We start from the raw sequence: 24308 nt of genomic DNA on the forward strand, positions 1-24308 counted from the left end.
AGAGCCAGAGCCCGGCCGGGGCCGAGCGGAGAGGAGCGCGGCGGCAGCGGCGGCGGCGGCTGTGCCGGGAGAGGCTGGCGCGCCCGGCGGCTCCGCGAATCCTCTGGCATCCGCCCCGGCGGGCCGCCCCCGCCCGTGGCAGCCCCCAGACCAGCGGCCCGGCACCGGCGCCTTCCCGGCGGGGTAAATATTGGGGGACCGAGGGCTCTCGGAGGGGCGCAAACCCAGGGGGAAACGGGGATCCCTCCGCCTCTTTGTTTTTGCGCGAGAGGGAAGGGAAAAGAGGGGAGGGGAGGGAAGAGGAGGGCGGACACCCGCGTCTTCGCACTAGGGAACGGAGCGGGGGGGGAGGGGGGGGGCAGTCCGGGAGCCGCCCGCTCGGCCCGGCGAGGACAAAGGCGCGGCTGGGGCCGAGGAGGAAGAGGAGGGTGACTATTATTTTGCAGGCTTGCCTTGAGGAGCCCCCCCCCCCCAGGACCGGCCCGCCTCCCCTCCCCCAGCTAGACCCTACAAGGCCCCAGGCGGCTGCAGGGGCCATCCTGGTCTGTGATTTGGGGATATCGTGGGAGGAGGTCCGGGACTGAGGTGCTGGGGGCACCCACCACTGTTGATCAGAGCTTCTCGGCCAAACCCTGGGCTTCTGTCTGTCTGTTTCACCGGACAATCAGCAGCGCCTCCCCCACTTCTTTCCTGGCTCCGTGCTCCAGACCTGGGGGTCAGCAAGACTACTCCCGAGTGTTGGATGGGGGCGCTTGGGGGCCCTGAGGTGAGGGGGTGTGTGGTCACCCAGCCACCGATTCTGTTTTCCTTTGTGGAGAGAAAGAAAGGGGTGGGGGTTATTTATCATCGGATTCTCTCATTTCTGCGTGTGAGAAATCCATGTTTTGCAAGTCTCCGTGGAACATAAAACTCTGCGCCTGGGTATCTCTAGAGAAAAGATTCCCAAGCCCTTCTACACACCCAAACTCAAAGTGGGGTGAGCCCCCTCCCCAACTTTCCCTTAGTTTTCTTGCATATGTTATTCTTGGCACAGCCTTCCTAAGCGAGAAGGACCTGGGGAGAAGGGAAAGGGATCCAGAATGTCTAAGTTGCACCCCCAATTGGCTGTTTGGGGCTCCTTTGCCTTCGTGTCTAGGATGTCCCTTCGGTTTTTATTCTAACGGTCCAGTGACAAAGGTCCTGTGGGGGGGGCAGGGAGTGAGAAAACTGTCCATCTGCTGTGTTGCTTGGTAGTTTGTCTAGTTGTTTTAACCAGCTGAAACTCCGGAGTCTTTTTTTTTTTTTTTTTAATACTTCGTTTATTCCCCCTCCCCCCCTTGGGAGAAGCAGTAAAGAACTGCAGAGCCTCTCCCATTCCTGACTCAATCCTTTCTCCTTTCCTCCTGGAGGCTTTTGGGGGCCAGTGCTGGGACAGTCTAGGCTCTCCCTGGGGTCTGGGTGGCCCAGAGGGCAGTTGTGGTTTCCTTCAGGGCCCATGGTTTGAACCCTCTCTTCTCCCCGTCCCTGCCAGCAGCCCGGTGAGTGGGGAGGGGCTGGGGGTCATGTGCAGGGTATTTATGTAAGATACCCAGACGGAGGGCACAGGGTATTTATATAACCCGGCGTGGGTATTTATGTAATATAGGATGCGGGTGTATTTATGTTCCTTTCGGAACCTGCGGCTTTCCCGGCTGCCATGTGTGGTCTCTGAATTGACGTTGGCGGAGCACAGACTGGGGGGGTGTTTGTGTGTGTACACACCCGTGCCCCCCCCCCCCTTGCAGGGCTCACGCTGTATGCCTGCTCTCTATCTTTTTTTGGAATGTACACGGGTCAGTGTGGATGTAAGGTGTGTGGTGTGTGAGTTTCCTGCAAATGTGGAGTGTGTTCAGCTGGCAGCCCTGGCACCTCAACTGGGACCAGCCAGGCATGTGGGCAGAGGCCCTTGGTTGAGAGCCCAGTCTCGCCAGCCCTGGGGTGGAGGCTACTTCCTTGTGGCCATTGGGGAAGGGCTAGTGGCAGCTCCCTGGAAACCAAGTGCTGGGGCTGGATATCCCTCCTGGGCCCGAGTTCTTGGCGTCTCTGCCAGGTGGAGAGCTCCAGCCTGACCGTCTGTGGACTGCGTCTCTCCTGTCTCCCCCGGGTCTGGCTTTGGGGACAAGCACTTGGCATGGGAAGGGGCAGAGTCTCTGTGCCTAGCACAGTTGCTTTTCCATCTTCCTCTTTGTCTTCTGGCCCTGGCATGAGATAAGTCCGGTTTGTGAATGTTCGAGGCTGGCAGGTAGGATGGCAGGAACCCTGTGTGGGTCCTAGGCCAGGAGACTGCCACTAACGATGCTGAAGGGTGTCGGTCAGGACAGAGGCCCTTCTTTTTTTTCTCCCCTTTTTCCGCCTTCCCCCGGGCCCCCCCCCTCCGTTTCAAGCTGCTGTTTCTCAGTCTAGTTGTGTAGGACACAGCTGGTGCCCTGGCTCATGCTGGTATTATGAGCCTTGTGCAGTTAGTCGCTAGTCAATCGGTTGGTCGCAGAACCGGTGACCTCGGCGTTAGGAGCACAACGCTCCAACCACCTGAGCCACCGGGCTGGCGCATGCCCTTCTTGATAGTCTTCTATGCTGGCCCTTTTGTAGACACTCTCGAGACCTTAGGTGTCCCCCATCCCTCTCCCTATTTCCTAGTCCACCGTTTCCTATCCCTCTGCAGCAAAAACCACCTTCCATCTGTCGAGTTTCTTCCTCCACTGGCCAGGACCCCAGAGTACTACCCAGACCTTTGCCCCAGGCCAGAGCAGAGGGGTCTCTACCAGGGACCCTGATGTCCCACAGGCTTGGGCACCCAGGTTGGGGCACAGGAAGTAAGGAAACTGGAGGCTAAAAACTTGGCTTTGGTCTCCTCAGTTGCTCAGTTGCCCTCTTAGGAGACCCTTCTAAGGGTCCCAAACAGTCCATCCAGAGAAATGTGTGCAGAGCGTCCTGCGTGAGTTCGTGGTACTGGGAGATAGAGACGTGGATGAACGGAGGGTGGAAGGAGGCGCCTCTCCTGCAGGGCACACTGCAAACTGGCATGGTCTGGCCTCTGGGAAGACCAGGGCAGCCTGTAGAGGCCTGGCCTCCAATTCTTGGTGCTAGAATCATGGAGCAACCCTCTGATTTCTGAGTCCTAAACTGGCTGAGGAGCTCTTTAGGGACCCTCTGTTCAACTTGCCCTCCCATCCCTGGAGGTTGGAACTTGGTGGTGGTTGCCATGGTAGCACCCCAGGATGATGGCTCCTGCATCCCCCCTCCCCATCACCCCTTTTGTCCTTGGTTTTCCTTTCAAGGTCTTGGACCATTGTGACTGGCCTGCCCCTGAAAGGCTTCTCTTGGAGGGTCCCCAAATGAGGGTCTCCCAAAGTTTCCTCCCAGGCCTTGTCTCCCATTCCACCTTTTGCCTGGTTCTGCTGACACCTTTTCTAAGCCTGCCTCAGCCATTGCCCACATGTGGAGGCTCCTGGGCCACCTGACACCTGGTTGCCCTCAGGCAGAGCAAGGCCAGATCCCTTCCTGGACAGTGGGAGGGAGAATGCCGGTCTTCCAGTTCCTTGTGGCTTTTTCCGGTCTTTGATGGGGAAGAGTTGGGGTCCAATGGGCTAGGCCCCATTCCCAGCTCCCTGCTTCTCTAACCCACGTTTCTGCTTCCCTCCCCAGCCAGAGTGAATCATGGAGCTCCGTGTGGGGAACAAGTACCGCCTGGGCCGGAAGATCGGGAGTGGATCCTTTGGAGATATCTACCTGGGTAAGTGTCCCTGGTTCCAGCTCAGTGCTTCTGGAGCCCCTGGGACAGCCTTGGGGACAAGGAGGAGGAAAGATGCCAGGATTTCAGGCTCTGAAGTCAGAACTTGGCTCTGGGGCTGCAGTGGCATGTTTTGGTCATTTTGTACCCAAGGCCATCCCAGGTGGGGAGGGAAGCAGCAGGTTAAGGTGAGGCAAGCAGAGGGGCTTCTCACACAGATAGGGCGGGGTTCCTGATTGCTGTGGGCTTGGCAGAAAAGGGTATTTTTAGGTCTGATTCCAGCTGCGGATGCCCTGGGTCTCCAGCTGGGCGTGGGAAAGCCCAGGCTGGGTGAGCACCCCGTCTCTTGCCTCCTGGGAGATGGAGCTGGTGGACAGAGAGGCCTGGATTACTGCTTGCTCCAGCTAGGCTCCCTTCCTGCGGTCCACCTCCTGGAATTCAGCCTAGGCAGCCTTCTGAATGACGCAGGCTCCCCCAGTAACCTCAGGGGAGGCGGGGGTCTTAGCTTTAAGGATGTCTCTCTCCGGATGTACTTCCTGTTGAAAGTCTGAGTTTGCTCTCATTTAAACAAATCACTGTCCTTGCCCCAGGAGTATAGAGGCTTGTGCCTTAGAATGCCACTTTCCCAGTCACCCAAGGGACGAGGTCAGGAGTCCTTGCCCTTCCTTTGCAGTTGTTGGTATGTGGGGTAGACATTGTGTTGGCAGTCGTGAATTGGAGTTGTTAGAGCATGGTGGCCAACCCCGGGATTTAGCCTCACTCCTTGGACAATAATAAATAAGTTCTGTCCTGGCCAGAGGAGACCGACAGGTCAGTGTGCCGAGCTCGTTGATTCAGAACTTGGGGGTGGGCGGCGATTCCCTTTCCCTGCCTTCTTGGGTATGAGCTCTGCTCATCAGTGAGCCACCCCCTCCCCCATCAGAGGGGACAGGGAAGGGGCTGTGCACGTCCTCTGAGCACATACGTGGTGCTGGGCAAGGCCCTGCTTGAACATGGCCTACCCTCATAGCTGCTTCTAGAGATGGCACCGTCCTGTCACACATCAAGAAACAGGAACATCATGGTCAAGTTGTCCCCCCAGGGCTCCTGTCGAACACCGGAAAAGGCAGGCTTTCTACCCAAAGCCGTTGGTATGAGTGAGAGAGTGTAGAAGACAGAACATGGGAGGGAGACATCAGACAGACCCAGCTTCCCGGCCTGGCTTCGTGCAGCTGCTCTGTGCTGCAGTGTCCCCGTCTAGAGAGTTTGTGTGGTGACGATGCCTGGCTGCCCAAGAGTTGTCATGAGGCACAAATGACATGGTACGTGGAAAAGCATTGCACACTGCATAGTGCCAGCTGGATTGCAGTTCATTGCTGAGCACCCCGTAGCTCACTCTCCTCTGTCAACGTGGCTGGAGCTCAGAGCAGAAGGAAGGAACAGGGCAGGTTGGAGCTGCTTTCCAACTTTTCTCTGACTCTAAGCTCTTCCAGAGTAAGAGACATGAGGTTGTGTCTCCCCTCTCCCTACTGCCCAGCATGCGGCTTGCCTGAAATGGGGATTTAGTGAAGGCCTCTCAAATGGATGAACGAGGAAATGGGTCTGTCACATGCAAAGGCCTATGAAGTGGCCTCACTTAGGGCAGGGTAGAAGGAGGTTAGGATTTTCGGGCAGGTCCCCATTTTGCTTATTTGCTGTGTGACCTGGGATTTATCCCTTTCTCTCTCTGAGCCTCGGCACGCTCATCTGTGAAATGGGTACCCATGTCCTTACTGTGTGTGAAATTGGGGTGAGTTTAAAGGATCCTTTTACCATGGAAGCTCTTGGGCTCAGGACCGAAGCCCTGGAGCCCCACTGGCTTGAGGGCACAGGGCGTGGAGAGGCATCTTTTGGCAGATGCACACCTGCTCCTTCACGACACCCAATCCAGGGCCTTCTTGTTACAGAAAGGAAATTGAGGCCCAGAGAGGGGAAGGGGCAGCCCAAGGTCATCAGAAAGCCAGTGTCCCTGGTCCATGTGGCAGGACCTCCCTGGGGCAGGACTTCCTGTCTATCAAGTAGCCGTCTAGTTCATTTGCAAAATTAGGCCCAGATTTACTCCTACTGTACAGGCTCTGGAGTAAATTCTGTAAGGGTTTGGATGCTGGTGTTTCTTTTACTAGCTCTATGCTCTTGAGGCAAGTGATGACCTCTGCCAGCCTTGGCTTTCTCATCTGTAAAATGGGGGCGTGAGGCCCCCACAGTGATGAGAAGTAATGCGATCACGGTGTGCAAAACACTTGCTCGGACCAGCAGTAGTGCTTTCACATTGTGTCCTCCCAACCCTCTGTCTTAGTCGGAATTTGCTACTATCAAAGGATCTAGGTCCTCTTGTGGGGGAGGGAGCCAGTTCTCCCCTGGCGGTCCAGCCTTCATCGGGTGCTTGGGCTTTGGGGGCCCTGGCCTGACACAGCGTCCTGCCTACCCCCCTGGGCCCCTGTCTTGCTGGCATGGTGACGGTGGTGATTGCAGGGCCTCCCTGGCTGGCCTGGCTGGCTCCCTTTGTTCAAAGCTCTGGCCACATTCTTGTCGCTGGTGCCAGTGCCAGGGCCTGACTCCAGATGGCCTCTGCAGGTGGGGCTGGGTGTGGCCTCCAGGCCCTGCTTTCCAGGATTGACTGACGGCTCATCATGGCTGCAAGGCCCACGGCTCCTCTTTGAGCCCCTCTGCGCCCTCCCAGCGGCATCATAAGGGGACACCAGGAGAGCCGTCCCAGCTTTGTTAGGGCCTCAGATTGGCTGCATGGGGTCCAGAGCTGGCCAATCCTGTGCCCACTGCCAACCACTGGCCATGTGTCCTTGGGAACTCTCTAGACCTTCTAGTCTCTGGTCCTTGGTTCTAAGTGGGGAGGGAATGGTGCTCCCCACCAGGTGGATGTGGGGGTACTTCATCGCCTACCCACAGTCCAGCCAGGTCCCTGATTGTGTCCATGTGTCTCTGTGGGTGTCCCAGCGAGCCCCAGTGTGAAGCTGGTCATCCTCCTCCCCACCTAGAATACTCAGGTCCCAGACCCTTTGGGGCTGGCCCGGTCCAAGCCCTTCTCTGTGCGCGTTTATTTTTCAGACTGGCCCATCCTGTCTGTATCTAACTGATGGGCCGCCTCTGCCGCCCCTGCCCTGGCGCTTCTCACTTAGTCACGGTTAGCCGTGATTCCTCCCACAGAAGGTGAGCAGAGCTCCTCTAGGCAAGGCTGCCTCAGCTGGTCCGGGGCTCGATATCTAGCTGTTGCTTGAATGAAAGAGACGCTAAGGAATTGGAATATAAAAAAAAAGCAGGGACATTGGGGCTGGGTTTCGAATCCTGGCTTTGCCCCAACCAGGGCTGTGTGATCTCGGGCCAGTTCCTTAACCTCTCTGAGCCTCAGCTCAGCAGTGAGAATTAAGGGAAATCAAAAGAGTGGCAGGTTCCCAGTAGAATTCAGAGACATCGAAGGGGTCTGGTGGTGATGGGACCCCATTCAGGGAGGCAGCTGTGGTAGGTTTACAGCATTTGGTGGGGGTCAGAAGACTTTGCCTCACTGTTTTGGTCCTTGTCCCAGGGAAGTTATGTGGCGTTTAGTCACTGACCTTTGGTGTCTTGGTTTCCACATGTGTAGAATAGAGATATAAATAGTAGTACTTGCAGGATGGTGTAAGAGTTCAGGGGTATAAAGGGCTCCTTCTGCGCCCCACCTCCTCATCTTGGGGAAGGGCGCTTTCCCCAGCACCTCTCCTCCCTGTACACATTTGCTGAATTGGAAGTGCTGAAGGCCCTGCCCCGGCCTGAGCGGGGTGGGGGGGCCACCATCAGCTCTTGATAGTGGCAGCGGCCTTGGGTCAACCTCTAGTCCTCTCCAGTCCTTGCACTGGTGGGTCTCAATGAGAGGAGGGGGACATTTTGTCCCACAGGGAACATTGGATAAGATCTGGAGACGTGTTTGGTTGTTTCAACTCAGGGAAGGGGGTCCTACTGGCAGCTAGTGGGTGTCGGTCAGGGATGCTGCTGAACACCCTACAGTGCTCAGGACAGCCCCCCCACAAAGAGTGTCAGTAGCAGAGAGTCTGAGGAACCCTGTAATCAGGCATCTGTTCCTGGACCCGCCCCCCCCCCGCCCGGAGTCTCAGGCGAAAGGCCAGAGATCCTTCCCATCTCTCCTGCTCCCTCTTCCAGTGTCATCTTCAGCTACCACTCAGGGTGCACTGCACCCCCTCCCATCGGGGCTTTGCTGGTGCTGTGACCACCGTCTGGCACAGTCCTGCTGAGGCACCAGCAGCCCTGGCAGCCTTCCCTCCAAGGAGGCTCTCCTTTCCCTGCCACGTGCTTATCCCCTCTTCCTTTCCTCCCAGTGGCCTGCACTCCGTCAGGACGTCTCAGGCTCTTCCAATGTTCCTTGAGCACTTCCTGTGCATCGGGCACACTGCTAAGCCTGCTGACACCTCAAAACAACCTAAGGAGCTGGGTGGTATCATCCCCTGGTTTACAGATGGGGTGCCTAGGGCTCAGAGGGATAACGTGACTCACCAAGGTCCCCTGGTTAGGAGGTGGCAGAATCAGGATTTGGGCTCTGGAGCCCATACTCTTAACCTCTGGTAGGGAGGGGGGCATGTCCAGAGGACTGCAGTGAATCCCAGCTCCTTCCTGCCACATCCCACTGTCTCCCGGGGCGTGTGTGGTTGGCTGTCCCCAGTGATGAGTGTTGATGTGTCAAAAGCACTTTACAGTTTGCAACGCACTTTATCTCCCATTGCTCACTGGATTTAGTAATCTGTTTTTTATTTAAATTTTGTTTTATGTGGCTCAAAAATGAAAACACACAAAACCAAAACACAAAAACGCATTCGGTGAAAGAAGCCAGTCACAGAAGATCACGTGTTGTGTGATTCTATTTCTATGAAATGTCCAGAATAGAGACATCTCTAGAGACAGGAAGTAAATTACTGGTTGCCTAGAGCTGGGGGGTCGAGGGAGATGCGGGTATTTGGGGATGATGAAAATGTTCTAAAATTGTGGTGATGGTTGTACAACCTTGTGACTGTACTAAAAACCACTGGATTGCACACTTTAAAAGAGTAATTGTATAGTATGTGAATTACATCTCAACAAAGGTGTAGAAAAAAAATGATAGCCCATTAAAAGAGTATCCAGTGAGATGCAGCTCCCCCCCCCCCCCGCCCCCCAGCCAGGATGGGTCCTCACTGGTTCTCATGTTTCTTTTCAGTGTTTCTTTACGTAGATACAACCAAACACAGATACATATTATTTCCCCACTTTGTTTTCTTCTTATTTTTACTGAAAGGACAGCCTAGAATACAGTGTTCTCCACTTTGCTTTTTCACTTCCTGTATCTTTGAGATCTTTCCACTTCTGTACCGAGAGAGCTTCCTCATTCTTTCTCCATTGTATTCTGTTTTGTGGATGGGCCATTTTTTATTTAACCAGTCCCCAGAACATTGGGGTTGTTTCCAAGCTTTTGCTCTTGCAAGCAACCTACCACGGACAGCCTGGTCCAGGTCCTGTTTTGCACTGTGCAAGGGTGTCAGGTAAACTCTGGAGTAGGGGCTGGGTGGTGACAAATCGTCCCCAGCGGGGATTTACCAGTGCACACTTGGACCACCTGGGGAAGAGTACCCACCGCCCCACAACAGACAGGCACACATGTTGTCTTATGGTGGGGCTTTTGCCAATTGTAGGTGAAAAATGGATCATTTTCAGGATAATTTTAATTTGCATTTTTCTTTCAAGGAGCTTGAGCATCTTTCATATGCGTGAGCCGTTTCTGTATTAATGATTTCTTTCTCTGTGGAGTGTCTGAATCTTTTACCCTATTTGCCATTGAGGTTTTGGTCTTTCCTCCCGATTTGTAGGAGCTCGTCATATAGTAGTGATATGACATTAGCTCTTTACCGCTGAGAAGAATTACAAATATGTGTTTGGTAGGATTTTGTTTCTAGTGTTTTTACCAGGGAGTAGGGATTCCTTTTTTGGGAGGTGAGGAAGCCATTTTTTTTTAATGGCTTCTGGATTTTAAGTCAGGGATAAAAAGCCTTGTCCACTCCAGAGTTAAAAGGCAATTCTCCCTTCTTCGAATATTTCATTGTTTTATTTTTTAAAAACATTTCAGTTGTTTTATTAAATGTTGAATAGATACAAAAGAATACATGTAAAATCTGTGCATGGTTCAGGCACCCTTTCCACTACCCACTTGGAGGGTATGGCTGTCCCCTTGAGGGCCCCTGGCTCCCCAGCTGGTCCTGTCCTCTGTTTTCCCTTCACAGAGGTAACCACTATGTGACATTTTAAATGATTCCCTTTTGTTCAAGAACTCTATCACACGTTTATGTCCCTAAACTGTATGTATTTTGGTGTTGCATGTTTTGAAATTGAGACAAATAGAAATGAGCTTGCATTCCTGTCTCTTCCTTCCTGTTTTTTTTGTGTGTTTTTTTAAATTGAGGTAAAATTTACATAACATAAAATGAACCACTTTTCAAGTACACAATTCAGTGGCATTTAGTACATTCCCAATGTTCGGTAACCACCACCCCTATCTGGTTCCAAAACATTTTTATCACCCCAAAAGAAAACCTTGTGTCTATTAAAAAGATGTACTCCCTATTTCCCTCTTTCCTGCGCCCCTGGCAACCACCAGTTTACTTTCTTTCTCTATTTGTATATTTTATATAATGGAACCATACAATATTTTGTCATTTTGTGTCTGACTTCTTCACTTAACATGATGTTGTTGTTGTTGTTTTTAAAGATTTTATTGGGGAAGGGGAACAGGACTTTATTGGGGAACAGTGTATACTTCCAGGCCTTTTTTCCAAGTCAAGTTGTCCTTTCAATCCTAGTTGTGGAGGGCGCAGCTCAGCTCCAAGTCCAGTCGCCGTTTTCAATCTTAGTTGCAGGGGGCACAGCCCACCATCCCATGCGGGAATCTAATGGACAACCTTGTTGTTGAGAGCTCGTGCTCTAAGCCATCCAGCCGCCCCAACACGGTGTTTTTAAGGTTCATGGATGTGGCAACATGTGTCAGTACTTCATTCTTTTTTATGGCAGCATAATCTCCCCTGCACAGTTAGACACTGTTTACCCACACAGCCATTAATGGACGTCCGGGCTGTCTGCACCTTCTGGCTCCTGTGAATGCTGCTGCTCCTTACACTCTTGGACTCCGTGTTAAGGTGCTGGGAGCCGCCCCTGCAGCGTCCTCCGCTCCTTGACATGGCCCGGTGGCATTGCTCTGTATGACCGCATCGCCAGTTAGCCTTTCTCCTGCTATTGGACGTTTGGGCCGTCATTGCTGTGTCCTTTCTTGTGTCCTCCTGGTGCTCACACGTTTCTGAGAAGCATATACTTGGCAGTTAACTTGCTTGTTCAAGGGTCCGCGTGTGTTCTGCTTTACTCGATACATGTCAATCTGATTTCCAAAGTGCTCAGGCCAACTTACAGCACCTTTTATTTTTTGTACAAACTGGTGCTGCACTTGGGATTTCTCCTGCTGTGTGGTTTGAGCTGTGGTGACTTTTCTCAGCTAGCTGGCCATTTGTTCCCAGGACATTTATTGCACAGCCCCATCTTTCCCCCTGATTCCAGGGGTCAGCTTTATCTTCTCTTAAGTTCTTCCGGTGGTCGTGTCCTCCTCTAGACTTCCCACTTTGTCTGTGTGTGTGCTGAGACCACACTGGTTTAGTTGCTGCAGCTACAATGACGCCTGGCCTGAGAAGGAGGCGGCCTCTCAGCCTAGCCCCTAGCCCTCCAACTCAGCCCACCCGTTAGTATAGCGGGGGAAACTGAGGCAACATGCAGTTTGGATTTGAGTCTTTCCGTGACTTTCTGAAAACAGATCGTTGCCCTGCCCCATTCTCTCCTCCGCGGCCCAACACCCCACTGAGCGCACCTCTGTCCAGCTCAGCAGCCCCCACTCTCCAGGCTAAGGTTCCGTTTCCGTGGTATGTGACCCTTTTGTGGCCCTGTCCACCCTCACATCCAGCCTTCTTGCTGCACTGCCATGTGGTTCTCTGAACTGTCCCTGGTTCCTCACCTCCTGCCCCTTGTAGGTGCTGCAGTTCTCACTCTCCCCTTCTGCCCACGCTGGACTGGGTGCCCCCTCCGCTTCCCTCGGATACAGTGTGAGCCCTCTGCCACCTTTGCAGCCTCCCCCAAGGGGCACTGAGCTTCTCAGATGCAGACACAAGTTGGTACTGGCGTAGAGCTGCCCGTCCCGCTGAGGGTGACCTTGTCCCTTGTTTGCTCCACCCCTGGCAGGTGCGAACATCGCTTCTGGTGAAGAAGTGGCCATCAAACTCGAATGTGTGAAAACGAAGCACCCCCAGTTACACATCGAGAGCAAGTTCTACAAGATGATGCAGGGGGGAGGTGAGGGCTGGGAGGGGTCCTGGCGGGTGGGGTGGGGAGCGTGAGGAATTGGCTCTGTGCGCATGTGCTGGGGGAGAGGGGCGTCCGGGAGAGACCGCCCCTGGCAGTCCCTGACAGCCCCACTTCCCGGCCCGCAGTGGGAATCCCGTCCATCAAATGGTGCGGGGCCGAGGGTGACTACAACGTGATGGTCATGGAGCTGCTGGGGCCCAGCCTCGAGGACCTCTTCAACTTCTGCTCCCGCAAGTTCAGCCTCAAGACGGTGCTGCTCCTGGCTGACCAGATGGTGAGTCCACCACTGACCCACCCTGGCCGGGGAGCTGTGGGCCCTGCCAGGCTTGCTGCTTCCCTTCCAACCTCTGCTTCCCCATCGTGCCAGTGAGCACAGGGTACCAATCCTGCCTCCTGCCTCTGGAGGATGCCAGAATAGGAAGCAGTGATAAGGGCATAGGACAGGTTTGGTTCCTGGGCCAGGTGACCTTAATCATTGGCTGTCAAATTGGCGAGTGGTGGGGGTGGGGGGAGGGAAGGGAGAATTAAATGCAGATTTCCAGGCCGAACTCCAGACCTGCTGGGTTAGGCTCCTGGGGCAGGACTCGGGACTCTGCCCTCAGGTGATTGTAAAGCCTGTGATCACACAGACCTGGGTCCTCTCCCAGTGTGGTGACTGTAGGTGAGCTAAACCTCTCTGAGCCTTAGTCACCTCAGGGGAAAGTATCCCCTTTGTTGCGTTGCTGTGGGGTCAGGTGGGACACCACACGGTGCCCAGGCCAGAGCAGGTGCCCAGTGACGGGAAGTCCTTAGGTCCTAATGCCCTTTATAAGCTCAAGGGAGGAAAGGCTTTTTAAAAATATAAAAGCATAGGCTTTTGGACTTGGAATGGTACGTGGAGATTGTTTCGCAGGGGTCTGGGTCTGTGGCTGGCCTGCAGAAAGTCTACAAACATCCTGTGATTTTAGACTAAATTAGTGTGTATGCCCAGAAAAGTTGTCAGATTCTCAGGATGTGGCACTGACAAAAGGTTTAGGAAATACTCAGCCAGGCCAAATGAAGCCTTTGATTTACAGAAGCCTGAGCCCCAGAAGGACTGACCTACCAGAGGACGTATTGTGTGCATATATGTTAATTAAGGTGTTTTGTTTTGGTTTGTTTTTTCCGAATTGTTTAAAGAAGGGCCTGTGTGTATGCCTGACTTTGTTGTCCTTGGGAACCCAGGGGACAAATCCTGTCTTTTGTGCTTCATCTCGATCACCCTTTCCATGTTTAGGCTTCATCGGTGCTCACTCTTCTCCCTTCCCCCATCTGGTTGCCAGAGCAACATTTGAAGTGCATCTCTGACTCTGGCTCTTCAAGTCCTATGAGGGTGTAGAGCCAGGCAAACGAGGCTTCATTTCCAGATCTCACCATGAGCTTTCCTACTACCTTGCTCTCTTTCCCTGACTCCTAGTAAACTTGGTGAAGTCCTCCTCTAGAGTTCCTCTCTAATGTCACTTCCTCCAGGAAGTGTTCCCTGACCTGCCCTTTGAAATCATCTGACACAGTTGCACACAGCTCCTTTGCCCCCGCCCAGGGCAGGGACTGTGTATGTGTTTTCCACCTCTGGCCCAAGCCCTCAGCCCCAGTCCAGGGCCCGGCCCCGAGTGCTTGGTGAAGGCCTCACCATGGAACGCTTGCTGAGTGACTTGCTGTCCTTCATCCCACCGCCTCAGATTAGCCGCATTGAGTACATCCACTCCAAGAACTTCATACACCGGGACGTCAAGCCCGACAACTTCCTCATGGGGCTGGGGAAAAAGGGCAATCTGGTGTACATCATTGACTTCGGCCTGGCCAAGAAGTACCGGGATGCCCGCACCCACCAGCACATCCCCTACCGGGAAAACAAGAACTTGACTGGCACTGCCCGCTATGCCTCCATCAACACCCACTTGGGCATCGGTGAGTGAGTGAGGCTGCAGGGGCAAAGTGCACCCATGGGCTGCTGGCCAGGGCCCTGGCTTTCTGCAGTCTGGATATTTCCCCAACTTGCCACTAAGTCAGGGCTTCCCCTGCAGAGAAGAGCTGTGACATGCCAAGCACCGTCACGTGCTTGCTTCACCTCCACAGCAGCCTTGTAGATTGGGCGAGGACGTTTCCCCATTTCTATAGGGTGGGAAACGCAGGCTCAAGGTTGCTTTAAGTCAGCGGCTTAGCAAGTGCCCAAGCCGGACTTGACCCCAGCTCTGTCTGATGCCATAGCCTGTGCTCTATCCACAAGGTAGGCCAGGCAAGGAGGCACCAGGGTCGAATGAATGAATGAATGCCTGAGCTGGGAAAACTAGGCCCAGATGGGGTCGAGAAAGTGCAGCCTCAGGCCCCTTCTCTGTAGAAGGAGTAATACAGTGCCTGTTTGTAACAGGGCTGCAGCAAGCCAGCATGCGATTGAGGGGTGGGGGCGTGCTAGGTACACAGGGTGAGCTATTTCCCCGCAGTGAAGAAGCGTGTCCTGGAGGAGGGGGTCCTCGCCTTCATTGGCCAGGAGCCCAAGTTGACCCTGTCCCTCACCTTGTCCTTGACTCCCTGTGCAGAGCAAAGCCGTCGAGATGACCTGGAGAGTCTGGGCTACGTACTCATGTACTTCAACCTGGGCTCCCTGCCCTGGCAGGGCCTCAAAGCGGCCACCAAGCGCCAGAAGTACGAACGGATCAGCGAGAAGAAGATGTCGACGCCCATCGAGGTCCTCTGCAAAGGCTACCCCTGTGAGTAGCCCAGTTGGGAGCTGGTCAGCGTGGGGACCCCCGAGGCCCTTTCTAAGGGGAAGATGAGGCCGCACAGAGTCTGTTCTGGGCAACCACTACCCCTGACACCAGAACACTAGTCACAGGCTCAGGCACAATGGGAGGCCTGGCTATTAAATAGTCGATATTCCCCGACTCATGCTCCTGCCTCATCTCTCAAGGGCTGAGGAAAAACTAGTCTTTCCTTCTCCCGAGTCTTCTTTACCCTCATGGAACACTTCATTTCTGACACTATAGTCACCAAATGTGTGGGTTTCCCCGCACTGAGCAGTTCTCTGCAACACCAGCCGGGTAGCCTACTGTTTAACTCAGTTCTGACGGTGTCACCTGGAGATAGTTCCAGATCCCACAGGTTAAAGGCTCGGTCCCACGAGGCTGTTCCCACCATACTTCAGATGACAATCGCCAGTCTAGGTTGCCACCTGTTCTTCTGACCAACTGGCTATAAATCTGCAGTTCCCATGAGGTTCCCGTGCGGTTCCCCTCCTTGAGTTCGATGAATTTGCTAGAGCAGCTCACAGAACTCAGAAACATGTTCAGCAGTTTATTAAAGGATCTGATTAAAGGATACAGATGGGACAGCCAGATGAAGAGACACCGGGCAAGATTGGGGGGGGGGGGGGTCCCAAGCACAGGAGCTTCTGTCCCCGTGGAGTTGCGGTGTGTTTCACCCCCTGTGTCGATACGTTCACCCACCTGGAAGGTCTCCAAACCCAAAACTATTGGCATTTTTATGGAGGCTCCGTCATGTAGGCACGATCAATTATTAACTCCATTTCTAGGCCCTTTCCCTTTTCTAGAGAAGTTGGGGGGTAGGGCTGAAAATTCCAAGCTTCTAATCATGACTAGGTCTTTCTGGTGACCAGCCCCCATCCAGAAGCCACCCAGAGTCACCTCATTAGAACAAAAAATTGCTCCTGGAGTTCTTACCACTTAGAATTTACAGGGTTTTAGGAGCCCTGTGTCAAGGACAACAAGGTCAAAGACTAAATATTAGGACAAGAGGTGTTCTTATCACTTAGGAAATTACAAGGGTTTGAGGAGCTCTGTGACGGGAAGCAGGAGCAGAGACCAATATGTTTCCTATTATTTCACAACGGCCCTCTCATCCCTAATTTTCAGAGGAGGAAGTGGAAGTCTTCGTCCTGTGGCTTAGATCATGTTGAGAGTTCCCACCGGGCTCTCTCGACTGTCCTTTGGCGTTTATGGCAGTTACTGATCTGCCATCTCCATGACCCCCAGAGTGCTTGACAAGCGCAGGTGACGAGCTCTGAACGGGGGTCCTGCAGCGCCAGCTTCCTGAAAGGGGAGGCTCTGCTCACGGGCAGGTTAGGGTTTCATCACCATAGGGAGGACCATAGTTCTGTTCTCTCTTCATCTTGCCCCCTTTCAGATTGAAAGTATTTGTAGGGACAGTGGGTGGGTATGACAGCTGCTGGCTGCTGGGGGCCCTGGAAGCATGGGCCTCACTGTGGCCTCTTGTGTCCCTGTAACCCCCCCCAGCTGAGTTCTCAACATACCTCAATTTCTGCCGCTCCCTGCGGTTCGACGACAAGCCCGACTACTCCTACCTGCGTCAGCTCTTCCGTAACCTCTTCCATCGGCAGGGCTTCTCCTATGACTACGTCTTCGACTGGAACATGCTCAAATTCGTGAGTCACCTGGAGGCCAAGGCGGGCTTGGGGGACTGGACGGGGACGGCCCTGACTCATAAGGCCAAAGTGACCTTGTGGTGGGCGGGACTCCCGAAAAACGGGAGCTATGAGCTGGACCATGCAAGTGACCACACTGGGGTCCCAGAGCCCCCACGCGCCCCCCACTCCTGTCTCATCAATGCTGAGGGCATGTGCCACTATGGTCAGCAGGGCCCAGGCAGGGCGCCACCTCGCACCAGATCCAGGAGGACCTGGTTGGGCCTCCGGTCACTCCTAGGCGCCCGCAGCCGGCCGTGGATGGCACTGGCAGGCCCCCCCGCTGTCCTGATCATGGCCTACACCTTCCTACTCTTGTTGTTCTGCACGTCCCAGGTGGCTGCCTTCACTGTGGTCCCTCTGGCCAGCATGGACCCATTCAATGTGGTTTCCTTCTTCCTGGTCACGGGCCCCAGGGCCTTGCTAGGCGGCTGTTCTGTCTCCCTCTTTTGAGAGTCTTGGGGGGTGGGATGGGGTGGGGAGAAGCGGTCGTCATCTCTGCCTGGAGCTCGGGAATCTGAAATCGTACGATTTCTTTCACGTCTCTTCTGGAAAAGGGGGCTTCCTCGAGCCAGGCTCAGCCCCGTGACAGCGAAGCTATTGCACTGCCCTGCCCCTGCCCCCACCCTGGTACTGGGCCCACGTACTCACCCACCTACTGGTAAGAACCCTCCAAGGCCTGGTCTTTCCAAGATTTACCACTTGGCCGGGCGAGCACAAGAGGTTGAGCCTCTGCTGTGCTTTCTGTATCCCTTCCAGGTGCCCGGCGCCCCTGGGCACCCAGGGCCCTCCAGATAGGCTGCTGGAGGAGGTGGAAGAGCTGTGCCCCCAAAACTACTGTCCTGTGGTCTGGACTCCAGGGCCCCTGTTTTGACAGCACCAGGTGTACCTGAGCCCATCGGGGCCAGGCCTGAGGTCCCTTGGCGTAGTGGGGGGTCAGTGGAGAGGGCATGGCGGAGAAGGCCCTGTCATGAGATTCTTGGGGCTGAATCAGCTGCCGGAGGGATGAACAGAGCCTGAAGGAGGGATGAAGTTCGCTGCCCTGCGGGGCCTGGGAGCGGGCTCCAGCAACAGCCTCATGCAGACCCCGTCGGCGGCCTCTGTATTGAACCTGAACTCATTAAACGTCCCCCACCTGTACCGCGCTTCATTCTGGTGTGCCTCTCCTTTCATCGTGGGTGCCCTTCGCCCACTGTGGCCGATGGCTTAGGACTGAGGCCTTGTTCTCCTGGACATGGGGCGGCACGTGGTTTTGTGCCCCTTTTCTTTCTGGGTGTCAGACAGTGGCCTGGTACTATTCCCTAAGTGGGACAGAGGTCGGGCAGAGAATGGGGGTTCTCCAGGCCAAGGGACCCCAGAGGTGAGGGTGGGAGATGGGCGGTGGTGCACCTATAACTAGACCTTCCACCTGGAGCGCGGCCAAGGGCCAGGAGCCAGTTATTCTTGCCACAGGGCATCGCCCAGGGAGTTTGGGCACAGGGCACTCACTCATTGTATAGAGAGTCATTCCAGAGTCTGGTTCTGGGATGGGCTTGGCCTTTCTCTTGGTATAGCTCCAAAAATGGATTTTGTATTGTCTAGGCCTGTGTCATTCAACGTGGCAGCCACTGGCTACGTGTGGCTAATTTTAATTAATTAAAATTAATCAGAGCTGAAAATGTAGCTTCTCCATCGCATTTGCCACATTTCAAATTCTCAGGAGCCACAAGTGGCTGGCTAGTAGCTGCCACATCTGGCAAGGCAGACGTGAGTATGTCCATCATCACAGAAAGTTCCGTGGGATGGTGTTACTCTAGGGGCTCCTCACAGAGCCTCTCGTGGGACCATCAGGCCGACAAGATCTTGTCATAGGCCAGGCCAGGAGCACCCTCCCCACCCATTGCTCGCACTCTGACCCCTTCCTGGGGTCCCATTTAAAGCAGGCTCTGGAGTCTGAAGCTAAGCAGAGGTGCCAACTATCTTATCTTGGACGCACCAATCTCTGACTTGAAGGCTATCAGACTGCATAAGTGGGCGCTTTTGGCTTCATTACCACTGTGGTGAGCTCAGCCATCCCTGGGGAGAAGCATCTGCAGACACATGATGTGGCTGGAGGAGGTGGAAGAGCTTTCACGCTGAAGCCAGGACCCTTCCACCCCACCCCACCCTGCTGGAAGCCTTCACCAGCACCTGCTAGCAGACTGGACACCGTGCTGGGCATCACGGGCTGCAAACCATTCTGCAGGAAGGATCCCGCTCTTAACTGAGAGCTTTCCTCCTTGGAGCGGTCACTGTACAGCACATAGTGTCAGGGCCCTGGGATCTCCAGACGCCTGGAGCCTCAGCCGCTGCTCTCAGCACACGGAGCCACTGTGTTCTGAGGTCCAACCAGCCGGCCAGGAAGAAACTCAGTGCAGCCAAGGACGGGTCCCCACAGCACAGGTGGATGCCTGTGTGCCTTTGATCACAGGCAAATCTTGTGGGCAAATAAAAGCCGAGAGACCTCCCTGGTATGCGTTTCTTGAGGTGTCACTTAGGTGGGATGGAAACATGGAGAGTACGTCACCTTGTGCTTCAGGGCTGGCTTTGGCTTGAGCCTGCCAGGTCACACAGGGCAGAGGCGGTGCACCTGTGAGCGAATCACTTAGTGTCATGGAGCCTCAGTTTCCCCATGCAGGGAATGAGTTCCTACCTGCCCACAGGAGGTTTCATGAGTGGGTTCTATAGCTCTTTTCACTCAGGTTTTGCGTGGTTCTGGCTGAGTTGCTCTCTCTGTCAGCCTGTAACAGTAGGTGGGAACGCAGGGGGAGGACTGGAGATCAGAATGTAGAGCCCTGGTGGTTCCAGGCCTGCCTGCCTGGACAGGCTTGTGGGTGGGAGGACTGGGGATGTTTGTTTCTAGAATGTTCTGCCAAGTCATCTGGAGGCGCAGAGGGCAGAGCAAGACTGAGTGGCAGAGGCCCAGCTCTGCTCTGGGATGTGTGACCCCAGGCAGGTCATGAGAACTCTCTGGGCCTGGGTTCCTCGCTAGGATTCAGGGATCATTCTGACCCCCAGCCACTACCTCACAGAAGTGCTTAAAGGCAAGCTCCCCGCCCCCACCCCAAGGACAGTAGGGCCTTCTTAGCCAGTTCCCTGGGAGAGACACGGGGTTGCAGGGGACCGCACCCCGTGGCCCATGAGCAGGCGCCAACTCAGCCCACAGCTCTCTTCACAGATGCGGCCCCCCTCATGCCAGCCCCCTGCCCTTCCCTGTGGACGACCCCAGGACCAACTAGGTAACGCGGCCAGGCGCCGCTCCCATACCGTGCTCCTCTCTCTGGGCCTTTCCCCTTTCCTCCTGCACTGGGGGTGGCAGTGGCTGGATGGCAGGGTCCTTGGGGGTTCATGTACCCCTTCCGCCCCAGCCTGCCTGCTGGGCCGCTTTTTCCTCCATGGGCTTTCTAGCCCGTTCCTTTTCCAGCTCCCCCGAGTTCCCATCCTAAGGCAGGCAGCTCCTGTGTGGGTCCCCTGGGCCTCCTGGTGGTGGCCCCCACAGCACCTTCCAGAGCCATTGTCAGGTTCAGAGGCAGGGGATGAACAGCCCTTTGAAAAGATCCCCTGGCTGGGAGGCCTAGTTTAAGTCCAGGCCTGGCCTTGGCTAGCCTTGTAACTCTCTCTGGGCCTCTGAACACCTGCCCTGCTATGCTGGGAAACCTTGAGGAACCGGGGGCTCTGTATATAGAGGGGGTCCAGGTTGGGAGGGCCAAGGAGTTGCCTTGGCCATCCTGAGGGCATTAGCCCTCCTACGCTCGACTGGTGCCATGAGACAAGGACAGAGTGACCTTCTTCTGCCTCTCACATCCAGCTTCCTCCTTCCTCTGGGCATTTTTTGGCTGTTTTTCTGTGCTGTGTGATCGTGGGTAATTTCTAGGCCTCTCGGGCTTCCTGCTTTGTGGGGAGGAGGTGGGACTAAAGGGTTTCTGCAATGCCTCTTCCCTGAGATGCCCACCTGGCCTCCCTTCCCCTGTTCTGCCCTGTGGGGCTGCTGGACCCCCCAGCACCCTGACCTCACAGGGCTCACCAGGTCTTATCTTGCCATCCCCACAGGGTGCAGCCCGAAACCCCGAGGACGTGGACCGGGAGCGGCGGGAGCACGAGCGCGAGGAGAGGATGGGGCAGCTCCGAGGGTCTGCGACCCGGGCCCTGCCCCCCGGCCCGCCCACAGGGGCCACCGCCAACCGGCTCCGCAGTGCTGCCGAGCCTGTGGCTTCTACTCCAGCCTCCCGCATCCAGCAAGCTGGTGAGCAGGGACCTTGGGCAGTGGGCCCGGCCCAGGGGGGCCCAGGGCAGCCAGGGTCCTGGACACTGAGGGTGGCTTCCTCCTGCCTCACCCTCTAGGCAATACTTCTCCCAGAGCGATCTCACGAGTCGACAGAGAGAGGAAGGTGAGCATGAGGCTACACAGGGGCGCTCCTGCCAACGTTTCGTCCTCCGACCTCACCGGGCGGCAAGAGGTCTCCCGGATTTCAGCCTCACAGGTGAGCTGCCCTCATTCCAGCCCTTCTGTGCCTCAAACTGAGCCAGAGACCCCCAGGCATGGAGTCAGGCCTCGTGGTTCAGCTTTTTCTCCTCCGCTGATTCTCTCCAATAACCTTGGAACAAGCCCCTTTTGTTGAGCAGGGTCTCAGCCTCATTAAATCCTCTGAGGTCTGATTAGCCCCGTTGAGCAAAATCCGAGGTAGCTTGCCCCAGCAGGTGGCAAAGCTGGGATCCAGCCCTTGCTGCCAGGGGCTCAGCCTGGCTGGGCAGCAGGGAGCTCACAGTGGAGAGGCTCGTAGTGCCTGCCATTAGGAAGCCCCCACAGGTACCAGTCTGCACAGGATAGAGGGGTGGGCAGATCCTGTCTGGTGACCCCACTTAGGGGTTGTGTTTGGACTAGGAAAGTTGGGAAGGGGGAATCTGTGGTTGACCAAGGAAGGCATCCTGGCAGAGGTGGGCAGGAGACCCGCTCTGGTCCTCCTGCCTGCAGTGAAGAAGCCTCAGGAGGACAGGCCAAGGGCTGTGCTTCCGGCAGCCAGACTCCTGTGTGGCCCGGAGCAGCTGCTTTGCCTCTCTGGGCAGTATTCTTACCTACATCCTAGGGTCATTGAGATCACACACCCCTTCCCTTGGCTTCAGGGCCTGGTGGGGGTGGGGTGGAGCTGGTGGGGAGAGGCTTGCCACAGTGCCCTGCCAGCAGCTTATCCACCTCCCCCTTTCTCTGCCTGTCCTCCCAAAGACAAGCGTGCCATTTGACCATCTTGGGAAGTGAGGAGGAACCACTATTGGACCAGTATTTGCTTAGGTGAGTTCATGTCTGCTGCAAACGTGAGGTATAGAAACACCCATGGATCCAGGAGGAGACCAGTGTGTGTTGTGGAGGGGTGAGGAGAGTGACAGATGGTACTAGGGACCCCAGAACCAAGGGCCTTTAGGGGAGTTTAAAACTTCGGAGCCTGTCTGACTCAGGGCCAAGTCATCCTCTGAGCAGGCCTGGCCCACACCAGTTAATTTCTTCTGGAAACCCCTTTCTCTGTCCTTGGGCCAGTCTTCCACACCCCCTTTGCCTTAACATATTCTGGAAGGTTGGTTCCTAGCAAAGACTGAGCCCAGGGGCCCACACCCTGACTTCCCCGGGGCTTTAAGCCCTGTCTCAGCAGTCTGGGCTGTTAAACTCTTAACTCATCAAAGCACTTAAAACAGGGCCCTGTACTTGTGAGTTTACCTGGTGTCAAAGAAGGCGCTTGGCTTCCACAAGCCCAGGAGGCCCTCTGGCCAGCGTGAGCCTCATGTGATTTCCATGGCTGCACAAGGCCTTGGGGTGGCATATAGCAGCCTTCCACTCTAGGGCTGGCTCATGAAACGGGAGGTGGCAGGGGGTTCTTTGGGGGGTTGTGGGGGGAGGTCTGAGCTCCCTGGGGGATATGGGCACGACAGGCCGGGCTTGGCCTCACAGCAGTGGAAATTCATTGCACAGATAGAGCAGGGGCATAAAGCCGGGCTGACCTTCGTCAGACCTCGGGCCCAGGAACCAGCCTGTCCATGGCCGATGTGTGAATGGGGTGGCTGCTCACCAAGAAGACAGAGGAAAGAGATTGATTGTGTTCTTCCTGTGAAAATGGAGCACCTGCTCTGTGCCCCAGAGGGGGACCAGCTCAAAGATTTGGGGACAAGGAGAACAGGAGCTCGAGGTGGTCTAGCAGATGGGTGGCCACAGGCAGTGCCCCTAATCTGTCTTCTTTCTCCCATTTTCAGTGTCTTCACTGTATTTTCTTTTAAAAAAAACAACAACAAAAAGATGGGGGAAAAAACCACTCAAAAGAACAAAAAAAGAGAAAAAAAACCCAGCACAAAACCGACGATGGATTTTGTTTCTTTGATTTTTTTTTTTTTTTTTTTTTGCCAACTGCAAGAAGATGAGATGCCCTCAGCACCGAGGATTCTTGTCCCTTTGCATTTCCCGCTGCCCATAACCTTCTGGCTGCCAAAGCCTCCCACACATAGAGCTACATGTGCCAGACGCCAGACCCTGCCCCAGCTGACGCTAACACCGGCTAGGAGGGGAACATGTCAGCCATGAGGGTCCTGTGCCATCAGAAGGTGGCCTGAGGAGCTCGGGTGAACGGTTTGATGGTTTGGTTGGTCAGCAGCAGGTCCCACCAGATGTTCTTGAGCCTCAAAACGACGAAACACGCACAGCCCCCACCCCGAGATGACCATGGCTGACTTTCTGTGTGGGCTTTTACCAGTGTCCACTCTGGAAAAAGGAGTGTTTGGGTCCCTGTTTGCCTTTCCACGGAGACTTTGAGGAGTGGGTGGTGAGGTGGTGGAAGCTGAGATTCCTTGTGTGTATGTGTGTACCAATGTGACCTGTATCTCCCAGGACAGCAGGGGCCCTCCCCACCTTCAGGCCAAATTTCTGTTCTCATCCCCCTAACAAGGACACGGGGTTGGACGTTGACCTCCATGTCCCTCAAGAAGGGCACAGAGGATCCTTGCCACCACCGACCCCTGCGACTGTCATCAGCCTGTGGCAGCCCTGTCCCCCTCGCCTGGTCTTAGGGCAGAATCTGTGGAGACTACTTCCAGAAAGCATCTGGCTCCTGGGTTGTAAATGAATTCCCTGGTTCTGACACTCTCCCAGGGCCACCCCTCCTGGGGGGGGGGGGGGGCTGGGGAGGGAGGAGGCTGGGTCAGGGTGAGCCTGAGTCAGGGCTGGGCGGTGGATTTATTCATCCTTCCTAGTTAACACCCCGTTTTTACTTTATTTTTGTTTTCTCCGTGTGTGTATTTCCTAATTTATTTACCTCTGTTTCCCCTTTCTTCTTTTTCTTTTTTTTAATTAAAGAGCAAAGCTTTTTATTACTTTGTAATTTAAAAAACTGAAAAAAAATACTGAAGAACTTTGGGGGGAATTTTGTACTTTTTTCCTGTGTAAATATTGGACTTTTTTGAGCTTTATTGTGGTTGTTAATTTGAAGTAATAAAGTAGAAAAGGATAAAGTGACATGGACAGCCTTCCGTCCACCTCTTTGTTCTGGGGTTTCTCCCCAGCAGACCTGGGAGCGGGTATGGCTGGGGATTAAACCAGTGCTTCAAAAACTATAAAGGCACTACCTGGAGACAGATTCTGACCCAGGAGGGCAGGGCTGGGGTCTGAGAGTCTGCATTCTAACAAGCTCCAGGGAATGCCCACATTCCAGGACCACACTGAGT

The 24308-nt window shown here is 54.8% G+C and overlaps 1 protein-coding gene across 9 annotated transcripts; it reads left to right on the top strand.

Moving 5' to 3' along the window:
• Nucleotides 1-24099, top strand: CSNK1E (casein kinase 1 epsilon). 9 transcript variants are annotated; one of them, XM_074326397.2, is made up of 12 exons: nucleotides 1-183; nucleotides 3664-3751; nucleotides 12014-12124; nucleotides 12262-12410; nucleotides 13834-14062; nucleotides 14692-14862; nucleotides 16405-16553; nucleotides 19789-19849; nucleotides 20661-20853; nucleotides 20952-21091; nucleotides 21832-21897; nucleotides 22848-24099. In XM_074326397.2, exons 2-11 carry the CDS (start codon nucleotides 3676-3678, stop codon nucleotides 21846-21848), a joined length of 1296 nt encoding a protein of 431 aa, XP_074182498.1. In that variant the 5' UTR covers nucleotides 1-183; nucleotides 3664-3675; the 3' UTR covers nucleotides 21849-21897; nucleotides 22848-24099. The 9 variants fall into 9 exon arrangements, with proteins under 9 accessions (XP_074182498.1, XP_074182500.1, XP_074182503.1 ...); XM_074326399.2 differs by lacking the exon at nucleotides 19789-19849; XM_074326400.2 differs by lacking the exons at nucleotides 1-183; nucleotides 19789-19849 and adding an exon at nucleotides 356-428.
• The last annotated feature ends 209 nt before the right edge of the window (nucleotides 24100-24308 follow it).

This window comes from Rhinolophus sinicus, chromosome 1 (genome assembly GCF_057876585.1).
Source record: "Rhinolophus sinicus isolate RSI-liver-muscle chromosome 1, RSI-T2T, whole genome shotgun sequence".
Classification (NCBI taxonomy): Eukaryota; Metazoa; Chordata; class Mammalia; order Chiroptera; family Rhinolophidae; genus Rhinolophus; species Rhinolophus sinicus.